At 49.0% G+C, this 21,396-nt stretch overlaps 1 protein-coding gene across 3 annotated transcripts; it reads left to right on the top strand.

Moving 5' to 3' along the window:
- The first annotated feature begins 293 nt into the window (after positions 1–293).
- Positions 294–20,187, top strand: STMN4 (stathmin 4). 3 transcript variants are annotated; one of them, XM_082402921.1, is made up of 7 exons: positions 294–422; positions 12,751–12,825; positions 14,001–14,096; positions 14,767–14,847; positions 15,273–15,481; positions 16,314–16,505; positions 19,564–20,187. In XM_082402921.1, the coding sequence occupies exons 2-7, from the start codon at positions 12,813–12,815 to the stop codon at positions 19,621–19,623; spliced, it is 651 nt and encodes a 216-aa protein (XP_082259047.1). In that variant the 5' UTR covers positions 294–422; positions 12,751–12,812; the 3' UTR covers positions 19,624–20,187. The 3 variants fall into 3 exon arrangements, with proteins under 3 accessions (XP_082259047.1, XP_082259046.1, XP_082259045.1); XM_082402920.1 differs by lacking the exon at positions 14,767–14,847 and adding an exon at positions 17,187–17,240 and having other exon boundaries at positions 295–422; positions 15,276–15,481; XM_082402919.1 differs by lacking the exon at positions 14,767–14,847 and having other exon boundaries at positions 315–422; positions 15,276–15,481.
- The last annotated feature ends 1,209 nt before the right edge of the window (positions 20,188–21,396 follow it).

Below are 21,396 nucleotides of genomic sequence, written 5' to 3' on the forward strand. Positions count from 1 at the left end.
GAAAAAGCTAAAGAATCTGGAAATCATGCATTATTCCCTCTGTCTAGGTGCTCTTTCTTCACTGGGCAGCTCGGTTTGCAAGCTGGGCCCTCACCCTCACCTCCCCGTACCACTCCCTCTTTCTTTCTTCATCCCCACCCTCACCCTCTGGTTCACCAGCTCCAGAGGCAGCACAGAAAGCAAGCTATTTGTCTGACATCATCTTCTACTCCCCGGCCTGCTAAGAGTTACTCACTCAGGCAATCCCTGCTCCGCCAGAGGAGACTGTCCAATTGCCAAGCAACCCACTGTTGGCCAATCACGGAGCTTGGAGGTGATGTCATGGCAAGAGCTGAGCAGTGGTGCTGATGTGGAGAGAAGCCCAGGGTACCACTAATTGAGGGAGTGAAGAAGGGAGCAGCTCACTTCTAACTGGACTGCAGGTAAGTAGAAATAGAATGCAAATTATTTGAGGCTTTTCAGACAAAAGAAAACAAAAACAAAAACAACCCAACAGCTGCAGAGAGGAGAAGCAAGGAGTCTGGCACCTATTGTGTTGCCTTTCGGTTTTACTCAATCAGTTAAACTTTGTCAAATCCTGGTGGAAACGGGGCGAGGTGAAAAGGATGGTGCCTGGCAGAGGGGCGAGGGTGGGCTCCAGGTGTTTCTTCTATTCTGGAGCTCAGGGGACAGAGGATGGGTGGGAATCGCCAGAGTTTCTTTCAGATCGGATGTCCACTGTGAGTTCTTTCTGCATAAAAACGTTTTGTTGCTGAGGCAGAAAGGTTTTGTTCAGAGTCTGGCTTTCCCTGGAGTGGCTCTGGCCCACCAGAGCGCTTTCAAGCTGGAAGCTGCCCCATGGTTTACATTGCCTTTCTCAGCCACAGCTGTTCTGTCTCCTTTTCCCATTCGCATCATCCTTTGCTTTCTCCTCTGTCTGCACAGGGTTACTTTTTTTCTCTTGGTTCTAAGGGTACAATGAGATCACCATCTCTTCTCGCCCCGCCCCACCCTGAGGTCAACCTGGTCCTACCTGGGCAGGGATGGCTGGCTGTAAAGCTGCAAACTGCTGGAACCCACACCTGCCACACCCTGGTCCCTGCCTGTGACCCAGCCGCCCACCCCTGGCGCTCAGCCCGCCACCCTGGCCAGGAGTTTAGGCATTGTCCCCACCTCATCCCCAGGAACCAGGGATTTGACAGCCAGTGGCCAGCTCTGTCCCCACGTGGTGGTGCTGCCTTTGTTTTATTCCTCTTGGAAGGCACGGTCAGGTGTGAAGGAGTCTCATTGTCCTGAAAAGGGCAGGTCTCCAGGACCCTCTTGGGTGGCTCAGAAATATTCAGGCAGCACGTGTCGAAATACCTTGTGCAGGGACCCCCGTGTCTCAAGACCAAGAGAATAGTGGGGGGTGGGGAGGGGGGGAGGGACAGCCAGCGGTGGCCTGCGGGAGTCCTGCGGGATGGGTGGGAGGTTGCGAGGGGATGCGGGGGAATCTGTCTCCACTGAGGCTGAGGCTCCCTCTAGGGGGAGGAAGCCTCTCCCACAGGCGGGGAGTCAGGGTGCGGGGGGTGGGGGTGGTGGGGGGATGAGATCATCCTTCAGATAAGGAGATAATCGTAGCGCTAGAGCGAGCCGTGAGGGAGCAGAGGGGAAAGGTCTGATCCACAGCTCCACAGAACAGAGCTGGAGTTGCCTGGAGACCCTGCCCCACCCTCTAGGGTCAGCCAGACCCCCTCTCCTCAGCTCGTGCCACACCCTCACCTTGCCACTGGGAACTGTGCTTCCGCCCCTCCTTGAAGCCCACTTACCACTGCCAGAGCCAGAGCACCTGTCAGCAGGTCCCGGCCCTTCTGGGATCCCCAGCTTCACCTAGGCTGCTTGGGGAACGGGTTTGAAGTGGGCAAGGATCCTCAACAGCTGGATGGATCCGCCACAGAGCACTTCGGGGAGTGAGTTCCCCATGACTGAAGGCATCCAAGCAGAGGTAGGACGACCACCCAGCAGGGCAGCTGTAGAGGAGATTTCTGTGTTGTGTTGGAGACTGGACTAGATTAGTGTTTTTCAAACTGCAGGTTGAGACCTGTTAGTGGATTGTGAAATCAATTTTGTGGGTTGTGACTGATATTTTTTTTAGTTAAAATGGGATAAATTAGAGTAGAAAAAAAGTCAAAATACATCCCATATAGTAATGTTTCCTATACCATTTTTAGTTATATATTCTCAGTTATGTTAAATATAAATATATTATGTTTATAAATATATTTAATAATAGTGTTATATTTATAAATAAATATGAATATATTTATGTTTATATTTCAGTTATATATATGTGTATGTATGTGTATGTATATATATGTATATACATATATATACACATATACATATATATGTCAGTACCATGACATATACCTATTGGATCATGATATAAAAGGTAGTTCTTTATTGTGGATTTCAATAAGAAAAAGGATTGAGAAACATTGGGCTAAGTAACCTCTAATTACTTTTTCTAACTATAAGACTGTAAGCCTATGGATAACTCTTACTAGACTGTGAAGTTCATTTAAAATTTAAAAAGATTTTTGATTGTGGTTAAATACACATAATGTGAAATTTACCATTTTAGCCATTTTTAAGTGTATAGTTCAGTGATATTAAGTGCTTCACATGGTTGCGCAACCATCACCACCATTCACCTCCAGAACTTTTTCACTTTCCCAAACTGAAACCCACTAAATAATAACTCACCATTCTTCTCACCCCTGCAGTCCCTGGCTACCCCATTCTACTTTCTGTCTATGAATCTGACTATTCTAGGTCCCTCATATAAGTGGAATCATAGTGTTTGTCTTTTTGTGACTGGCTCATTTCACTTAGCTGAATGTCCTCAAGGTTCACCCATGTCATAGACTGTGAACTTCTTACAAGGAGAACTGTTTTGTTCATAAGTGTCCCATGTACAAAATAAGTGCCCAGAGTCCAAGTGTTGTTTTAAATGGAAAACTGTGTCTCTTTAAGGAGAGACTTTGTTCTAAAGGACCCGTCAAAGTCAGAGAAGTCTGGTCTAATATTGTCCCTCTTGAGCAGATTGTTGGACAGACATGCTATTGCTGGTGCGGTAGCGGGAGTGTCTTGCATTTCTTGCTTCCTTATATATATCTCATTGTGGCTCAATCATAGAAATCCTAGGGCGAAGGGAGATTAGCTGCCTTCTCTCATACAACGAGGCCGCTTTAACCACATTTGCCCTGTGGGACAGAAGCAGGCTGACTGGCAAGATTTAAAATAGAGCAATCAAGCCATAAACTGAGATCCAGAGAGCGAGGTCGTGGAACAGGAAACAAGGACACGGCAAAGAAGGAGGGTAAGAGAGAGCTAAAGCGAGAGTGTCTACATGAAACCAACCATATAGAATGGGAAAATTCAGATCTTTTGTGTTCTTGATTTTAAACAATTGGATATCTAAAAAAATCAAGAGTATAACCAAAGAAAGGCTTCATTTTTCCTGAACCCCTAAGATCCTCTCTCCAGACCCCCTTGATATCTTCGTATTATTTCCTACTTACCTGGAGACTATCATTTGGAGATGCAGAATTCCCAGAGATTTTGAAATCATGAGTAGGTAGACATTTTGGGGGGTGGGGTGGGAAGGAGGATAGAAATTTGGAGGAAAATTCTAAAACATGCAATATGTAATTTTTACAATGCCGGGTAGGGAACCAAACTCTCTCCTTCCCCATCCCACCCCCCTCCCCTTTTATTTTGGCGTGGGAAATAAACATACATCGTGTATAATCTAATTTGCTTATTAAATTAGAATTTGCTATATTTAGAGATGCGATAGTCTTGGAAAAGTTTACTTTTTCTGCTTTTCTTTGGGAAAGAGTAAGGACCAAAGAAAAAAAATCTCTCCTGACATTTTAAAAAAGCATTTTTCAGCGTTTTACATTTTTGGTCCCACGAGGAAGACAGGGAGACACACAGATAAAGGTACACCACCCCTGCTTTCTCACACACACCTATCTTGCTTCCCCAGCAAAGCTCACTGGTCTTTTCCATCAATCCAGACTGATCAGTGTGTGTTTACTCTCTTAGGGTCCTGCTGTCCACGGCGGGTGGTGAGAGGCAAGAGGACAGAACAGATCAGAAGGGGCAGGCATCTGCTGGGGTGGCCTGATTTATGACAGGGCACAGGCAACCTGAGAGTTCAGAGAACAAACCAGTGAATGTGAGTACAGAGAAAAGAGCTGAGCGCAGACTCTGGGGTAAAAGACCTGGCGGGGAGGGGGATGGGCAGAGTGCAGAATTCCAGTGGATCATTTGGGTGTCGGTGCCCAGAAATCCAGAACAGGTAGGGAGCAAGGTTCAGACTGAGTATGTGGAGATAGGTGGATAGACGCGGTCTGCTGACGGCACAAACAAAACTGGGGTATAGATCCCAGGACAGGTCTGTCTGTTTCCTAAACCTGCCACCAAACCAGATATGTATGGACTCAACAAAGATTCCATGAGTCCCTCCTGGAAAAAAAACTACTCCAGAAGTAGTCTAGATGATCAAAAAGTTTTATCAAATTAAAGAACTCAAGTACAAAAAGACAGGCTATTGATAATGATCACCAAGAAAGAAAACTCTAGAATTTAGAGTCATTGTCTAATTATAATCAACACGTTCATAAAGCTGAATGCAAATGTCAAATATCTTGAGGCTGGGGAATAGATCTATTAAATTCATCATTGTATTTCTCCTCAGTACCTCGCCTAGTGCATATAGTAGGTTCTTCATAAATATTTGTGGAATGAATAATGCAAGAAAGAAATCAATAATGATACTCCAGAACTGAAAATCCAAGTCATTGTGACAAAATCATGTTTGCAGGGAAAGGAAGCAAAAGTATGCTAAAACTCTTATCTCATAAAGAAAATTATTAGATACTGGTTTATTCTTCATGTAATGAAATTTACATGCATACCTCATTTTATTGCACTTCAGAGATGTTGCTTTTCTTTTACACACTGAAGGTTTGTGGCAACCCTGTGTTGTCAGATGATGGATAATTATTATTTAACAATAAAGTATTTTTTAGACATAATGCTATTGCACATTTAATAGACTACAGGATAGTGTAAACATAACTTTTATACGCACCGGGAAACCAAAAAATTCATGTGACTTGCTTTATTGCGACATTCGCTTCGCTGTGGTGGTCTGGAACTGAACCTGCCATGTCTCCAAGGTCTGCCTGTAGACATAAATGATTTTAACTTAAAGATAAAAGCAAGATGTAAAACTTACAAAGCATTGGAGAAGGATGAAAGAACAAAGAAATGAGTAATATTGCGAAAGAGAAGGGTCTCACTTTAAGGTAGCTAAATATAGGGCCAGAAACAAGGCTTTGTTCCTTCTACTTAATCTTGGGAATGACACTGGACCTCTTGGGCCCTCTGAAAAAGGGTGTGAACCGGAAACGCTAAAGATCTCCATGGCTCCTCCCACTTATGGGCAGAGAGCTTGACCCCTGGAAATGTTCACAAATCTATTGCTTGTTCTCTGCTGATGTGAAAATGATTTAATTTACTACACTTGGTAGGTCATGTGTGTGCATTTTAACAGGGACTTTCTGAGGCAATGGCTGACACAAAAGAGAGCTTAATGGTGAGACTGGGCCACCCATGGTTGGGAGGCCGATCTGGCACAGGCAAGCCTTTGTGTGCCCTTCAGCCACATGCCTCAGGCAATCATTCATCTTGCTTACATTTACACTTGGCCTTGTGTCTGAGGAAGTACCATGGAACTTTGATATAAGAAGACTCTGGTTGAAATCCCATCTTTATCATTTTCTACTTATACAACTTGAAGCAAATCAAGTCACCTACCTGAATTGATCATCTGTAAAATGGGTATATTAGTATCTGTTTGATAGGATTTGGAGAGAATGAAATGATAAAATATATATGCCCAGATTACAACTATGTAAAAATAATAGACATAAAAAGAAAGCTAGAAGGAAATGCCAATAGCAAAAAGTAGTAAGATGACAGAGATTTGTTTCCTTTTCTCTGTCACATAGATGTTCTGCAATATGATATTAATATGTTTGTAATTAAAACATTATAGATAAAAGGAATAGATGCATATATATACACAGTTGAAAGTGCCTGGTAAAGTGTAAAGCACTACAAAATATTCCTGCTGTGACTCGGAGTAAGATTACAGGGACATGTTCTATATGTTGATGCTTCCAAGTGCTTTGACCCCAGGACCTCACACAGAGCTGGGTTCCAATCCCTTGCACTCCATCCAGCAATCCTGCACGGAAGCCCATGTCCCTGACTTTAACTTCTAATATATTGATTCTTCTGCATCTGTTGAATGGAAAATAAAATCAGCCCAGAAAGTGCCATCACTGTGGATTATTTGGGGTTGTCCACTTTGCAGACTTAATTTTCTTCCTCTGGCTTGCCTACAATTAGGAGGGGCTCCTCAGACTTAGGCCACCAGAGCTCTGCATTTGCCAACAGGTGACACCTCCTTATTTCCTGGAAACACCATTTCTAGGAAACGAAGCTGCATTTCTCAGCGTGTTAGTGACTGTCTGGGGCTCCCACCATTTCTTCCCTTTGAAGCCTCAGAAGCAAACCTAATGGGGCAGAGCGGGGCGGTGATCAGACAAGCACCAGTTCCCCAAAGTCAGTTAATGCCAAATGACGGTCACCCCTCAGTATCTGAAGGTTCCACATCCACGGACATGGAGGGCCGACTGTACCACGCCAGGGACTTGAGCATCCATGGATTTTGGTATCCACGGGGGTCCTGGAACAGATCCCCCGTGGATCCGGAGGGATGACTATATTCTGCTTTGCCCAGTGTCCATCTGTCAATCTCAATAGTCCCTTCTTGGCCTGCACTCTAAAATCTACTCTTTCTCCCTGTATAACATGGTCCTTGTTACTGCCAGAGAAGTGCCAAAGGCTAGCAGAAACTTCCAGAGGCTCCAAATTCCCACCCAGGGGACCCATTTCATTCTTTCATTATTGAAAACCCCTGTGGTTATTTTAGGAACTAGCTGAGGGCTTGGCACAGAATTAAATATTCAATAAATATTGTGGAAGGAATGAAAACCACAATCATGAAAAAATAATTTATCTCCTTTTCTTTTTAAAAACCCGAAGAAGACATACGGCTGCCTATCAGCGCGAAATAACCAGGTTACTATATGGACATGATACGTATGGATATGATTCTATGACATTTAAGTAGCTCGTGCAGCTTATTTCCGGTAAATATTATAATTTCAACAGGGCTTTTAAAAAGACTGATAATTGGCATGAACCTAAAGAGCCAGCTTCCTGTACTGCTTGTGGCTAAAGCACGTGGGTCAGAACTCAGCGCTTCCACGGCCTGATTCTGTACCAGAGTTCTTTTACTGTCTCTGAACACTCTTGCCAAGGTCCACTCTATTCAAACCATTTAGTTGTGCATTAGCTTATTTTCTCTCAAAAACAGTCCACATGAAATGTGACACATCCTGATGGCATTATCTGGGCAGTGTTTGCAGTGACAAGTAAAAACGCTTGCTCACTTGGGTCGTGTTGGCAGTCAGAGGTGCCTCCGGAGATCAGGCTTGCACACAGTAAAAGGCCATGTGGCATCTGAGAGCTGGAGGCTCTTCTCTGCCAGCCACTGGCCACAGAAAGTGATAGCTGTTATTACTGCGATGATCCTCGGCATCACCATTTCCCCTCCTCCTTTTTATTTAAAAGATGTCAGTGGCTTCCTACGGAACAGAAAACAAAGTACAAACCCTTTCCCTGGTCTGGAGGTCTCTTCCTATTCCTGTTCTAGCAACTGGTCCCAATGCATCCTGCGTGCAGCCCAGCGGGGCCTCTCTGTTCCCCAATAAACCTAGTCCACAAGCCCAGCACGCAGTCAAGTTCCTGAGCCATTGCAAAGTTAGAGGCAAGGCAGGATCTATTATAAATTGCATCAAAACCCCATCACATTCCTACCTTTGCCACCTGAAGCTTGAGTCCTCTCACCACTGACTAGGCTGGATCAATAACTGACAGCACAGGGGCTGAGCTGCCCAGGGAGGCCCCGCTTCTCGACCAACAAGTCTGTGCCCATCAGAAATGCGTGGGAGTGAGCCCTGGGCGGGGGTCGGAAGCCACCGTCCTGAGCTCAGGCTCCGGCTCTGTGGTTCTCGGCTGAGTGACTGAGATGCCTCCACCTTCAGTTGGGGGCCCCTTTGATCTCTGCTATCGCTGGATTCAGTCAGTTTCCTGGTCTTCCTTAGGGGCAGCCCAAGGCCTGGGATTGGCCTCTGCCTTAATAGAAAACGTGCACGGAGCCTCTGGGAGGGCCTGAGGTTTGGCTCAGCAGGGGTTTTACCTGACGATGCGCTGATAGCTGACGTGTTGGCTAGAATCTCCCACTGTTGGGTCTGTCCCCATGGCCTCCCGCCTACTCTAGCTTTTATTGTCTATCAATCTTCACCTGCCTCCCTGAATTCCTGGCATTCTGTCCTCTCTGACCTTGGCAATAACACCTCTTATTGCCCTTCCCTGGCAGTTCCCGGAGTCCTCAGGCAGTCAGGCTGAGTGCTGGGGAGGGGGGTGTGGCTGGTCCCACCCAATGTTGACGCCACAGGTTAATTACAGATAAAGTCAGGGTCTCTGCTGTGGCTGCCACCACCCAGGGGCTCAGGACCCCTTTGCATGGCTGGGCCTTCCAGAAGAGTCTTGCCCTCTTCCTATCCCCTTATAGCCTTTCTCAGGATGTTCTTGTGGGTCTTGAGTGTGATAGAAATGATGTGACTATTGGCATGAGGAATTATCAGGGCACCTGTACCCACAGGTACACATACACAGATTATTTTGAGGAGCAAATCAGACCACATGTAAACACTGGAAGCTCAGATGCAGTGAACGAATCATGGATTTGAACCCTGGCTCTGTCACTTATTGAGTTTATTAGTTTCCTGCAGCCGCTGTAACAAATTCTCACAAACTTAAAGGCTTAAATCAACAACAAATCCTTCTCTCGAAGTTCTGCTGTCCAGAAGTCCAAAAATGAAGGTGTCAGCAGGGCCTCACTCCCCCAAAAACTCTAGGGGAGGGTCCTTCCTGCTTCTGCCAGCTTCCAGTGCTCCAGGCATTCCTTGGCTTGTGGCAGCTTCACTCCAACCTCTGTCTCCATCTTTACATGGTCTTCTTCTCCCTGTGTATCTCTCCCCTGCATGTCATTGGATTTAGGTGCCACCCAGATAATACAGAATGATCTCGTCTTGAGATCCTTAACTTACTGAAATCTGCAAAGACCCTTTCCAAAGAAAGTCACATTCCCAAAGTGCAGGGATTAGGACGTGGACATACCTTACTGGGGGACACCATTCAACCCATTACACTGAGTGACCCTGGAAATGTCACTTAGCCTCTCTGGGCCACAATTCGCACCTGTATAAAACAGGGATAGTAATTCCTACATCACAAGGTCACGATGAAAAAGTGAAATCATTTGTCACATAGTAGATGCTCTATAAATACACATGCTTAATGATGCAGATTCCAGCCCTGTGAAGCTGAGAGATCTCAGCTGCAAATCCCTTGGCCATGCATACCTCTGCTCATCTTTTTTTTTTTTTAATCTTCTTTTTTTTTTTTTTTAATTTATTTTACCTTATTTTTTGGTGACACTGCGCGGCCTGTGAGATCTTAGTTCGCCCACCAGGGATCAAATCAATGCCCCCTGAATTGGAAGTGCAGAGTCTTAACCACTGGACCGCCAGGGAAGTCCCCTCTGCCCATCTTTAGGATGTCTCCTCTTCCCTGCCCCATCTTCCTTCTCTGTCTCTCTGACCTGTGTTCTCTACTTGATTCCTCCTGCACCTAAAACTCCTAGCATAACATCTTCCATTGACGTGTAGAGAGCACTTAATACATATTTTTCATTAAATCATATCCTGAGGCTAGACTGTCTTTCCCCGAGTCCCCAGGACCATGGAGGAGACAGCAGTTAGCATCCAGTCCTTCCACTGGCCACAAGAGAAGAGCTTATAAGTCAGAAGACCTGGATCCTAGAGCCAGCTCTACACCAACTGGCTGTGTGACCTTAGCTAAGAGTCTTAACATCTCAGCCCCAGGTTCTTGATGAAAAGCAAAGCTGATGATGCCTGTCTTATCAGCCCAGCCCAGCCAGGCCTCCTGCAAAGATCAACTGGGATAATGTAGGCGACCAGAACTGTAATCAGTAAAGTGCTCCATGAGTGTAGGGTCTTAATTATCATTTCCAGCTCAAGCCAAAGGGCAAGGTCCCTGACTCCAGGTACCCACGCCTACAGAAAAAGCCCAGCTCAGTCCCCTTCTCTCTCAGGGTGCCTTCTCTGCCTCCTCTTTCCTTTTTGGACCCCCACTTCTGATTCATTACCCAGGTTAAGGTCTGAGGCCGTGCCCTCTTCTGGCAACGGCTCACTCCCTCTGCCAGTCACCCCATCAATCAGCCTGGACGTGAATGGGAGATGGTGTGGAACAGAGCTCATGACCAGGGCTGTCGTACCCAGGCACTTAGCCCGCATCGCTGTTTGGGGACTCGCTGGTACTACCAGGATCAACTTGACTCCGAGGAGAGAGGCCCATTGTGCTGCACTGGGAGGGGCACGACAGGGGCCTGTGGCTCCGAAGCACAAGGAGAAGCACACAGAGCTGCTGCAGGGAACAGAGCCCTTCAAGGCCAGTTGACCTGGTTGCACATCTCTGCACTTTCACTTTTTAGCTGCGTGACCCTGAGCAAGCCACACAAACACCCTGAGCCTCCGTTTCCTCACCTGCCCATGGGGACCACAGTCCTTACCTGCAGGGCTGGTGAGGCCTCGGAAGCAGGTGTATGTGGTACCCGGTAGCGACCTTGTTGTAAAAAGCAGGGGAAAAGGAACTAATATTTATTAAACGTTCCCTTTTGCTGGACGCTTTTCTTGTTTAATTTGTACAACTCTGTGCAGAATTAAGATGGGGCGAGCAAGGTTAGACATGTGAAGTAACCAGTCACAGCTACGAGAGAGATGAAGTCTGTGTCTGACTCCACACCGGCCCAGCCCCAAAGCCAGAGCTGCTCCCATCCGCTCCCCTGCCCATCTCCAGCCAGCACAGACCCTGGTCCCCAGAGGGAAAACACTTCAGTAAGCGGGGAAAGGGGTTCTCAGCTGCTCTCAGAGTCGCTCTGGCTCATGCAGCGGCAGGCAGTGAAGCTGTGGGCTCATGCCACCCTCTGCCGGCACAGCGACCCCTGAGAGTGGCTGTGTTTGTCAGGGTTCTCCAGAGAAACAGACCGATAGGATACACATAGAAAGAGATTTATTATGAAGGAGTGGCTCATGCAATTATGGAGGCTGAGAAGTCTCACGATGAGAGCTGGCTGCAAGCTGGAGGCCCAGGAGGGCCAGTGGTGTAATCAGAAGGCCAGAGGACCAGGAGCTCCCATGCCTGAGGTCAGGAGAAGACAGACGTCCCAGCTCAAGCAGGCAGGGAAAATTCTCCCTTTCTCCGCCTTTTTGTTCTACGCCCTCAGTGGATTGGGTGATGCCCACCCTCACTGGGGAGGGTCATCTTCTTTACTCAGTCTGTCACGCAAACGCTCATCTCTTCCAGAGACAACCTCACAGACACACCCAAGGATGATGTTGACCAGCTATCTGGGCATCGCTCAGCCCAGTTGAGTTGACACAAAAATTAACCATCACAGCAGCCAAGGATCAAGTGGTCCCCATGACGGCCACTCACTGCTGGCTATTCCTCACTCCATCAGATAGTAGCTTTCAGTAGATATCTGTCACCTCCTGTCCCCCAGACACTCCCCAATCTGCTCCCTCCCTGCCTCTCCTGTTTCGCCTCCTTCACACTTTCTGGTCCAGCATCAACCAGCTTGAGACCCCATAGACACCGGGCTTTCTCACCCCGACTCTCGCATGTGCTGTTCCCCTGGCAGAACACCGTCCCTGCCGTCTCCTGCTTAATTTCGACTCATCATTCAGCAGTTCCAGTGTTGCTAACACCAGGGGGCCCCCTTCCTAGCTCCCCAGGCCTCGTGCTGAGTCTGGAGCCCTGTCTCTGAGCTCCCATAGTAATCCTGAATGCTGATTTCCATCTCTGCGCGAATCACATAATGATTACATTATTCCTTAGTATTTGTTTCTTCTCATAGGCCAGGGTTGTCTTAAAGGGGGTCAAGCAGTGCTTAGAACACTGGTTCAGGGCAGGCAAGGGGGAAGAGAGTGAGGGGGCAACTGAAGAGGTATTTTGACATCCTCTGTCCAATGTCAGAATGCTCTGGGCAGGAAGGTCCGGGCTGGGTGTAGGGAGGAATTCAGGACACAGAGTTATTTTGCAAATACCTCCCAGGCGATTCTGGCTTAGGTTTTTTCTCACCTTAACCTTTCCTTTGGACCAGGCCACTGAGCTGCACAGGGAGACAGATGAACATCCATTGATACATTCAGTTTGGGGAAACCCATGTTTGAGACTCAGGGGGTCTTGCGATTGGGAAACCAATTATGAAATTATAAACTTCTCAATTATGAAATTTTCCACGTTCAGTGCTTGGAAACTGAACTTGACTGAGTGACGTGGAAGAAGGGGGGGGGTCGGTGTTTGGGGAAGGGAGAGTCAGCCTGGAGGTGGGGGCAGATGAGGTACCTCCTGGGATTTCCTCCCCAGTTGTGTAAAGACCTTCCTTATGCGAATAACCTGTCAGCTAAAATGATCTGCTTTTCGGATTTGTGACAGTGTCCTGAGCTGGTGGCAGACCCTGACTTTCACTAGGACTCACCTCTCACATTCCAGAAAACATGACCCTCGCAGGTAGGTACAAAAACCGTTTATGTAATGGGGCACTGCAGCATAGGGTATTTCTGTACCTGCATAGATGTACTTACATGTGCATAGAAAAGATAAAAGGCTGACAGGAAATACACCTAAGGGTTAAAAGAGGTTATCTTTGGATGAGGGGTGGGATCACAGCTGAGCTCTTCTTCCGTTTACTCATCTGCACTTGTTTTTAAAAAAGTCTTTACAATGCCCATGTATCATTTTTGCAGTTAATCCTGTTTTCAATTTGTGAAAGGAAATGAGGGGAGAGTTCAGGGCAGTAGGGATGGGGGAGGGGCCGACAGGAGCACACACCAGGGCCCAGAGGGGGTGGGTTGGACTGGACCCAACAAATCAACTCTAGAGAATTCCCTGGTGGTCCAGTGGCTAGGACTCAGCGCTTGCACTGCCGAGGGCCTGGGTTCGATCCCTAGCCAGGAAACTAAGATCCCGCAAGCTGTGCGACATGGCAAAACAAAAACAAAAACAAAAACCCAATAGATATCAGCTCTAACTCGTGACCTCCCAGTTTCCAAATCCTCCCCAAACACTGAGAGACCAAATGGGGGTGGGGGGACCCCTCCAGCCCTCATGGACACCAACCCCACTGGCTTTGACCACTGCACTGGGATGGTCAGGGAAAGCTCACAGCCTGACCTTGTCACCCAGGGAGAGGCAGGACCGCAGGGATGGCAGTGGCCTTCTTTACCTTCAGGGAAGCACTGCCAAGTACTCTGAGAATGGAGTGTGGGTTTCCTCCGTCCTGGAGCAAAAGGAACAGAATGTCCTGGGCACGTACGGGGACATAGAATGTGAGGTCCAGGGTGCCGGTGGGGGCGAGGGCACTGGCGCTTGGGGTCCATACCTGCAGGCATTTTGTGTTCAGTACCACAAAGGGAGATGATGTGCTGGAGAGAAGATGGGGTCCTCTGGGTGCGCTGGAAGGCGCAGGTGGACGGAAGTGGGTCCAAATCACACACAGGGATCCTGAATGGGGCTGCTCAGGGCAAAAGGGGCTGGATCTCCAGCCAAGGGGTGGATTTGGGTGGTTTGGGTGCCTCTGTGGAGCTCGGTGACCCCCCGCTGCTCAGGCACCCACACTTGCATGGGTGCTGGCTTCTGAGTCTAGGAAGGGGGTCGCCCTCTTCACCTGTCGGGTGTTTCCACAGCCTACAAAGAGAAGATGAAGGAGCTACCGCTGGTGTCCTTGTTCTGCTCCTGTTTCCTGGCAGACCCCCTGAATAAGTCATCCTATAAATATGAAGGTACGTGAGGGTCACAGTCAGGAGAGGAAGGACGGAAGCTTCCTGTAGCTTGCATCCAGGAGGCCAGCACCTCCACCGCAGTTTCCTGAAAATCTCCTCCCTACATCGCATTCTCTTTCCCAGAGCCAGTAAAATCACCACAGCTGATTCTGAGGGTCTAAGTTCCACGCGAAGGTGGGCGTGGGGCTGCAGCCTGGGGTACCAGACAGCAGCTGGGGGTCTGAGTCAGACCCTCTGCAGAGTGCCCTCGATCTCAGCTTTTGTTCATGTGTGTAACAGATGGGTACCGTGGAGGACGCAGAGGCCGAGTAGACAGGGGGTCTGCCCTCGGGGACACCTAGCCTAGAAGGGGGACAGTCATGGTGTAAACGAGCCGCCCACAGGTCTCCTCAGTGAAGGATCGAGAATGCTCTGAGCAGGTCCAGATGTGGCAAGGGACTTCCGCTCTTCAGCCACCCAAGGAGGCTCAGGGATCGCTATGCCATCTGATCCCTGTGACAGGTCCCAGGACACTGGCAGGGAGCACTGAATGGCCACGTCCTGATTGGAGGTGGTGGTCAGGGAATAGGTCACCTCTTAGTTTCCTGGGGCTTCAAAGGAAAGGATGGGTTTGGTCTGGAAATGACAGGTGGGAGTGCTTGGGTCACCTGAGATTGTTTTTTCTGTTTAGGCTGGTGTGGGAGAGAGTGTAGGAGAAAAGATGAAAGCCAGCGGAGAGACAGTACTGACTGGAGAGAAAGAAGAGAGCAGGGTAGGAGGGGGCGGGGGGAGAGGTGTCCGAAGGCTGAGCCATCGGATCGGTAGTGGGGCGAGGAGTGGACGGGAGGTGGGTGGTAAGTAAACGCCTCAGTGTGTGCCAATATGAGCAAGAGCTCAGCTACTGGAGGAACCTTGTCAGAAGCAGAAGCAAAGCCAGTTGCTACAGCCATTATTAGAAATCCCTTATCCTGGGGCCCCTGCTCTCAGAGTCTGAGACCTTCCTGTGGCTACCGACTCCTTCAGCCCCATCAGAGCCCAGCAACGTTTGGTGCCATGTTTAGGACAGACCCAGAACCCTGGTCATTGGTCTGCCTTGGGGACCCCAGACCTCCCATGTATGTGTGCATGTGTGCATGCTTTAGGGGGGGCCCCATATGGTCTTCAGGGGGTGAGCAGCCCCTTTTCTGCTCTCTGCAGCAGACACGGTGGACCTGAACTGGTGTGTAATTTCCGACATGGAAGTCATCGAGCTGAACAAATGCACCTCTGGCCAGTCCTTTGAAGTCATCCTGAAGCCACCCTCCTTTGATGGGGTGCCCGAGTTCAATGCCTCCCTCCCCAGGAGGCGAGACCCATCACTGGAAGAAATCCAGAAGAAGCTGGAAGCGGCTGAGGAGAGAAGGAAGGTCAGTGCTGTCCTGTTTTCCCCTCTGTCTGAACGTGAGGGGGAGGATGTTGAGGAAGACAGGCGGTGGCTCTGAGCTGGGGTGTCAGGTCACCACCAGCCGATAGATATTTAGGCAGCTCTTCCAGGTACCGGGCAGAGAATGAGACACCACTGAGGGAAACAAAGAGGTAAAAGCCCCAGGTCGCTAGGAGTTCGGTTAGGGGGATAAGTCACTGAATTTCATAACTCCCAGAGGTGACCTTATCATGACAAGGTAAGACATTGACCAACACTGTGGATTTAGGGAAAGGCTAGACAATTAAGGAAAGGGGTCCTTCACTGGGGGAGGGGGAAGAAGGTCACGGCGTGGTATACCTTCACCCCTTGGTGCGCCTTCCTTGCTCTCTATGGATTCGTATGGCCCAACTCTTATGCCATTTCTGCGTAAGCTTTCCTTCATCTTTGAAGCTGAAAATTATCACCCTTGAATTCCTAGAGCACTTCTTGTCTATCTCTCAAGGCATATGTCGCATGCTAGCCTGGGTTAGAGTTATTTATACATGTCTTGTCTCTAGTAGACTTTTTTCTTTCCCAAGTGGCTGGAATAGTGCCTGGTACTTAGTATCTGGCCACTCCATATTTGTGAATGAATGAATGAATGAATGATGGCAAAGAGGACCGAGGGTCCAGTGGGAGAATCCAGGAAGTGTCCTTGCTTCCTGCCCACAGGCCGGGCAACCAGGCTCAGGGAGACGTGTGTTCTGAGTGTGGAGCTCTTAAGTCATGACGCTAAGAACACACCCCGGCATGTTCACCCTCAAGGGCCTCTTTCTCCCTTCATGCTCCACTAGTACCAGGAAGCTGAGCTCCTGAAGCACCTGGCAGAGAAGCGAGAACATGAGCGGGAGGTGATCCAAAAAGCCATTGAGGAAAACAACAACTTCATCAAGATGGCAAAGGAAAAACTGGCTCAGAAGATGGAGTCCAATAAGGAGAACCGGGAGGCCCACCTTGCCGCCATGTTGGAACGGCTGCAAGAGAAGGTAAGTGGCCTCGGATCAGAGAGGAGACTCTTGGGACCTGTTCTTCCTTCCACGGCAAGTATAATGGACACGCAGATCATTTCAGGGAGCAAGCAGCCTCAGGCTAGAATTCTGTTAGGCTAGATCCTTAGAGAGTTCCAAGGGATGATTTGGGAAGTCAGAGGCAAGAAACATGAACCGAGCTTTGGAATTCCTTGGGTGACATGCTGCCCAGCTACACAATCGAAATTTCTCATTGTCTGAGGGAGATCAGACCTCTTATCTTCTAGAGAAAGCCTGCCTAATGCAGGGGAGTAGGGATGAACAGGCAGTTATACATTCCTGGCTTCATCCTTGAATGGACCGATTTGACTTAATGAAAGATGCTGACTTGAGCTCTTGACTCTAAGCCAAGGGCATGATGAGCTGAGTTGCCCGTCGAGCAGGAAACACAATCCTCTCCAAATCTCTTGATATGGACTGAGTGAGTCACTGGTCTTTCCAATATTCTGCCTTTTGTCAATAAACCAAATGGTGTCACCTGAATACGAGAAATGTGAGAGACTGGGGTTGGTCCCACGTGTCAGTGGAATAACAGCCCATTCTGCTGAGAACATGCTGGCCTCATTTGCTGAGTCCCACGGCTGCCCCCGTTTCTCCTGCGGCTCCTGGGAGAGCTCCAGCTCTGTGTTTTATTTCCAGGCGCCGCCTGCTGCGCGGTGACTCCCGGGACCCGATCGGTGGCCTCGTCCCATGGTGAGCTGCGTGGTCCCCGCTCCTTTCTGCCCAACCACCTAGAGTCTCAGGCCCTTGGCAAAGCTACTACAAAGATCTGGTTTCTTCACAGGGGATCTGGATGTGGTGTAGGCCCTGCAGCTGGCCAGCATGGGGCAGGTCCTCCGCTCTCTTTCTCCATCCTTCTAGGGGCAGCAAGGCCTCCATCAAGTATCACATGGGAGGGAAGTGTTCCGGGTCTGATTTCAGGCTTCCCCAGTTATTGAGGGATGGGTAGGAGCAAACTCTTGCAGGAAATAAAAAAGTAGGGATTGGGATAGGATGGGGCATGGGTTCCTAGGCTAAACCCAAGGGAAATATTGAGGCTAGAGCCATGATATGGGATTGAAAATCTGCAAAACACTTTTATTTCATCATACCCCTATCCTCACAATGAGGTAAGCATGATGGGTGTTATTCTTATTTTACTGATGAGGAAACCATGTTAGAGGAGGTCAAATGACTTGTCCAGGGTCACACAGCCACTAAGCAGTGGAGCTGGGACTAGAGCCCAGTTCTCTGGATATGAGGCCAGGTGGCTCTTTTTTCTTTCTTTCTTTCTTTTTTTAAAAATTTGGCCGTGCCATGAGGCATGTGGGATCTTAGTTCCCCAGCCAGGGATCAAACCCGCGGCCCCTGCATTGGAAGCACGGAATCTTAACCACTGGACCGCCAGGGAAGTCCCAGGTGGCTCTTTCAATGCTTGTTTCAGGGACACCAGCCCACAATCATCCCGCCGGCCTTTTGTCAGACAGGGAGCCACTGGAGGCCAAGGAAAGGGAGTCCAGAAACCTAGGGTTCTCTTCAGTGAGCTCACTTGGGAATAGAGGTAGATTCTGAGCTGGAGAGATTGGGAAGGTCCACAGTCTGGAGGAAGAGCTTTGGAAGTGAGATAAGCCTCAAAGAAACAAGATGTCAGAGCAGACATTTGGGTGAGCTTCACACCTCTGGAATCTTGACCACTCTTCACCTTTGCCCAATGATGAAGGCAGGAGGTGGGATGAGAGACAGGTGTGTGCTCTGCCCCAGGCCAGGGACACCTATAATGATGTCTCTTTGTCAGTACTTGTGTGAATCACTGGCCATCCGCACCAGACTCACTTGGTGTAAAGTTTAAAACTACAGATACCTGGACCCTACTCCAGACCTACCAATCCCGGCTCTCTAGGGATGGTGCCTGAGGACCTCAGTTTAACCAGCTTCTCAGGTCATGCTGATGCACAGCAAGGTTGAGAACCACTGCCCTAGACGTACCACTCCCCACACTTTCCCCAGGGACATGGAAAGTTCTCGGGCCTCTCCAGGGACAGATCTGTAGTTTAAGGTACATCCTGGGACCCTGGGCTGCCTCAGTGGGTCTCCCCCAGGCTGACCCATACCTGGATGTGATGATATCTGGGTGGATGCCAGGCTCTGGCAGAGACGGGATTTACTGAGCACCTAGCATGCACAAAGTGCCATATGAGGAACTGGGAGATACAAAGAGGAAAAGACGTGCTCCCTGCCCACAAGGAGGACCCAGATGTCTTCACCATGAGCAGGGATGTAAGGTAGACCGAGATAAGCCCTAGAAGTGAACACTAAAATCACAGAATTCTAGAGGTAAAAGAGCTTCCCATCCATGCCCCTCCCTTTCAATACCAGAGAACGGAGCCTGACGGGTGAAGTGAGCTGGTCAAAGTCACACAGCTGATGGGCGTTTGAAGTCAGATCCTATCGTTTGGTTTGATGATGCTGGGACACAAAAGAGGATTCTTTTACCACACTTACAAAAAAAGCCACTTTGTGGAGCTGGACATTTCCAGAAGTTCTTTAGTCGATTTATACTTTACAAGCCCTCACCTTTCGTCAGGGGGCTTAAGACAACCCTCGCTAAGGAGATGAGCAGGAAACACAAGGGCAGTCCAGCTGCCTGTGTGCAGGGGCCACCTGCAGTGAGTTCTACCTGCTCTTCTGGCACAAGCTACATGGAGCTACTCCTTACATTAAGTCAAGCCGTGTAATCAGTGCAGCCCCCAGACGGCCAGGTAAGGGCGGCGGAGGCTGGTGGTCCCTGCCAGGTGGGTTCCCCCGGGGAGGCTGTGTCTAGTCAACGAGCATCCAGGGGCCCCACCAGCAGGCTCGCTCACCTGCCTCCTGCCAGCCTCACCTGCCACCTTCTGCCCCTTCTCAGGACGCCTTTGCAGACCCTGCTCGTCACTTCCTGTGGTGGCCACACTCTTTGCTTTGGCTCTCCTGCCCCTCGGCCTCCTTTTATCCTGGGGAAGCCCGTGTGACCTGTCCTTTTCCCTCCCTTCCTTCCCAGGACAAGCACGCGGAGGAGGTGCGGAAAAACAAGGAGCTGAAGGAGGAGGCCTCCCGGTAAAGCCCAGAGGCAAAGAAGTTTCCAGAACGGCCGGACAGCTCCAGCGGCTCCGCAGTTCCCGAGGCAGCCTCGCCCGCCGCTGGCTGCTCTCCCAGCACTGGGGTTTGGGGGGAGGGGGGTGGCCAGGGGCGTTTCCTCTGCTTTTGGTGTTTGTACATGTTAAGAATTGACCTGTGAAGCCATCCTATTTGTTTCAGGGGAACAATGATGGGGTGGGAGAGGGGAGAAAAGGAGCCGAGGTTTGGAAAGGGAGACGGAGGACTCGTGGGCATTTGCTACCCAGCCCAGGGCAAGTCCTCGGCTTTTCTTCACAGTGAGCATCCGGGCACCGCCTTGAGGGAAGTTAAAATCAGGCGGTAGAATTCCAAGTGAAGGGCGGAGTCCTGGGTGGAGCGAGGGCTGCAGGGCTTGGCCGGAGACGCCAGCAGGGGGTGTGGGGGGGCCCTGCGGCTGGGGGATGAGGTCTGAGTGTGTGGGTGTGTGCGCGTGCGTGTGTCCGTGCGTGTGCGTGTGTGTGTTTTAACCATCATCTTTTGATCATCATGACCAATAATGAAACATTTACTCCAAGTCTCCGGTTTTTTATTTCTTGAATTTGTCCTTTGTGTGATTGATAGAACGTTCTTGAATTTGGTTTCTGCCCATCAGGTGCCAGATGCCCCTTTTATTCCTTAGTTGGACCATCAGAGTATCTGAGGTGCTGGGTGAGGAGGGTTGAAACACGCCAGCCTTCTTTTTACCACCCCGCCCCCCGCCCCCCGTCCCCCGCTTGTGGGCTGCCCCGTGTTGGACTGAGTGCACTGAATTGGTAAGAAAACAAATCCAATTTTCCTTTGCATGGATTGACATTCTAACGTGGTCCCCAAGATGCAGAGTAAGAAGGAAGTCCTCACCTTAGGGGTGTGGGATGCTAGGTGGTCACAAATAGCGAGCTAGTGAGGAAATAAAACGTTTGTTAGTGGAAGGCAGAGGGGATCATTTCAGATCCAGCAGTCATCCCTTTATCCAGAACGCCAAACCACGGCTGGGAAAGGAGTCTCCCTCCTCCTATCCCTGCAAACAGGAGTGGGGTGGGGGCAGCCTGTGTGAACAGGATCCCAGGGCACCTCCCCACCCTGCCCCTCACACTGTAGTTTTGCACAGCTTTGTAAATAAATCGTTTGGTATTGCTATTTCCCCCGCCCCCACTAGTGGTACTGCAATTTAGCTTCATTTTAGAATAGGATAACAGGAGGGATCAGAGATGATGATGATGATGATGATGATGATGGCGGTGGTGGTAGCTAACACATAGGCAACATTTACTAGATGCCTGACAATTTTCTGAGTCAATATATATATATATACTCACTTAATCCTCACAACAACTCTATTATCCCATTTCGCAGACAAGACAACTGAGGTTTAGAAAGGTTAAGTAACTTGCTCAAGGCCACACAGGTTGTAAGTGAGAGAACAAAGACGTCAGTTCTGGTGTTTTGCTTCCAGGGTCCAAGTTCTTAGCTCCGGCACTGTGCTGCTTCTCAACACTCTCGAACTAGGATATAAGTCTTAGGACAGTGTTCCTCAGACTGCGAGTTGTAACTCATTGGATTGTGAAATCAACTTAGTGTGTGCCACCCAAATTTAATTTTTTAAAAATAGGAATAGAAGAGAATTTAAATGGAAACGGAAATAGAAAATAACATATCAAAGTGATTCCAGGCAGTAACGGAGATATTGTTTTATGGAAATTGTATTTCAATTTTATATTTGTATGTAAGTTCCAGGTCA

This window comes from Balaenoptera borealis (assembly GCF_965194805.1).
Source record: "Balaenoptera borealis genome assembly, chromosome: 8".
NCBI classification, from domain to species: domain Eukaryota; kingdom Metazoa; phylum Chordata; class Mammalia; order Artiodactyla; family Balaenopteridae; genus Balaenoptera; species Balaenoptera borealis.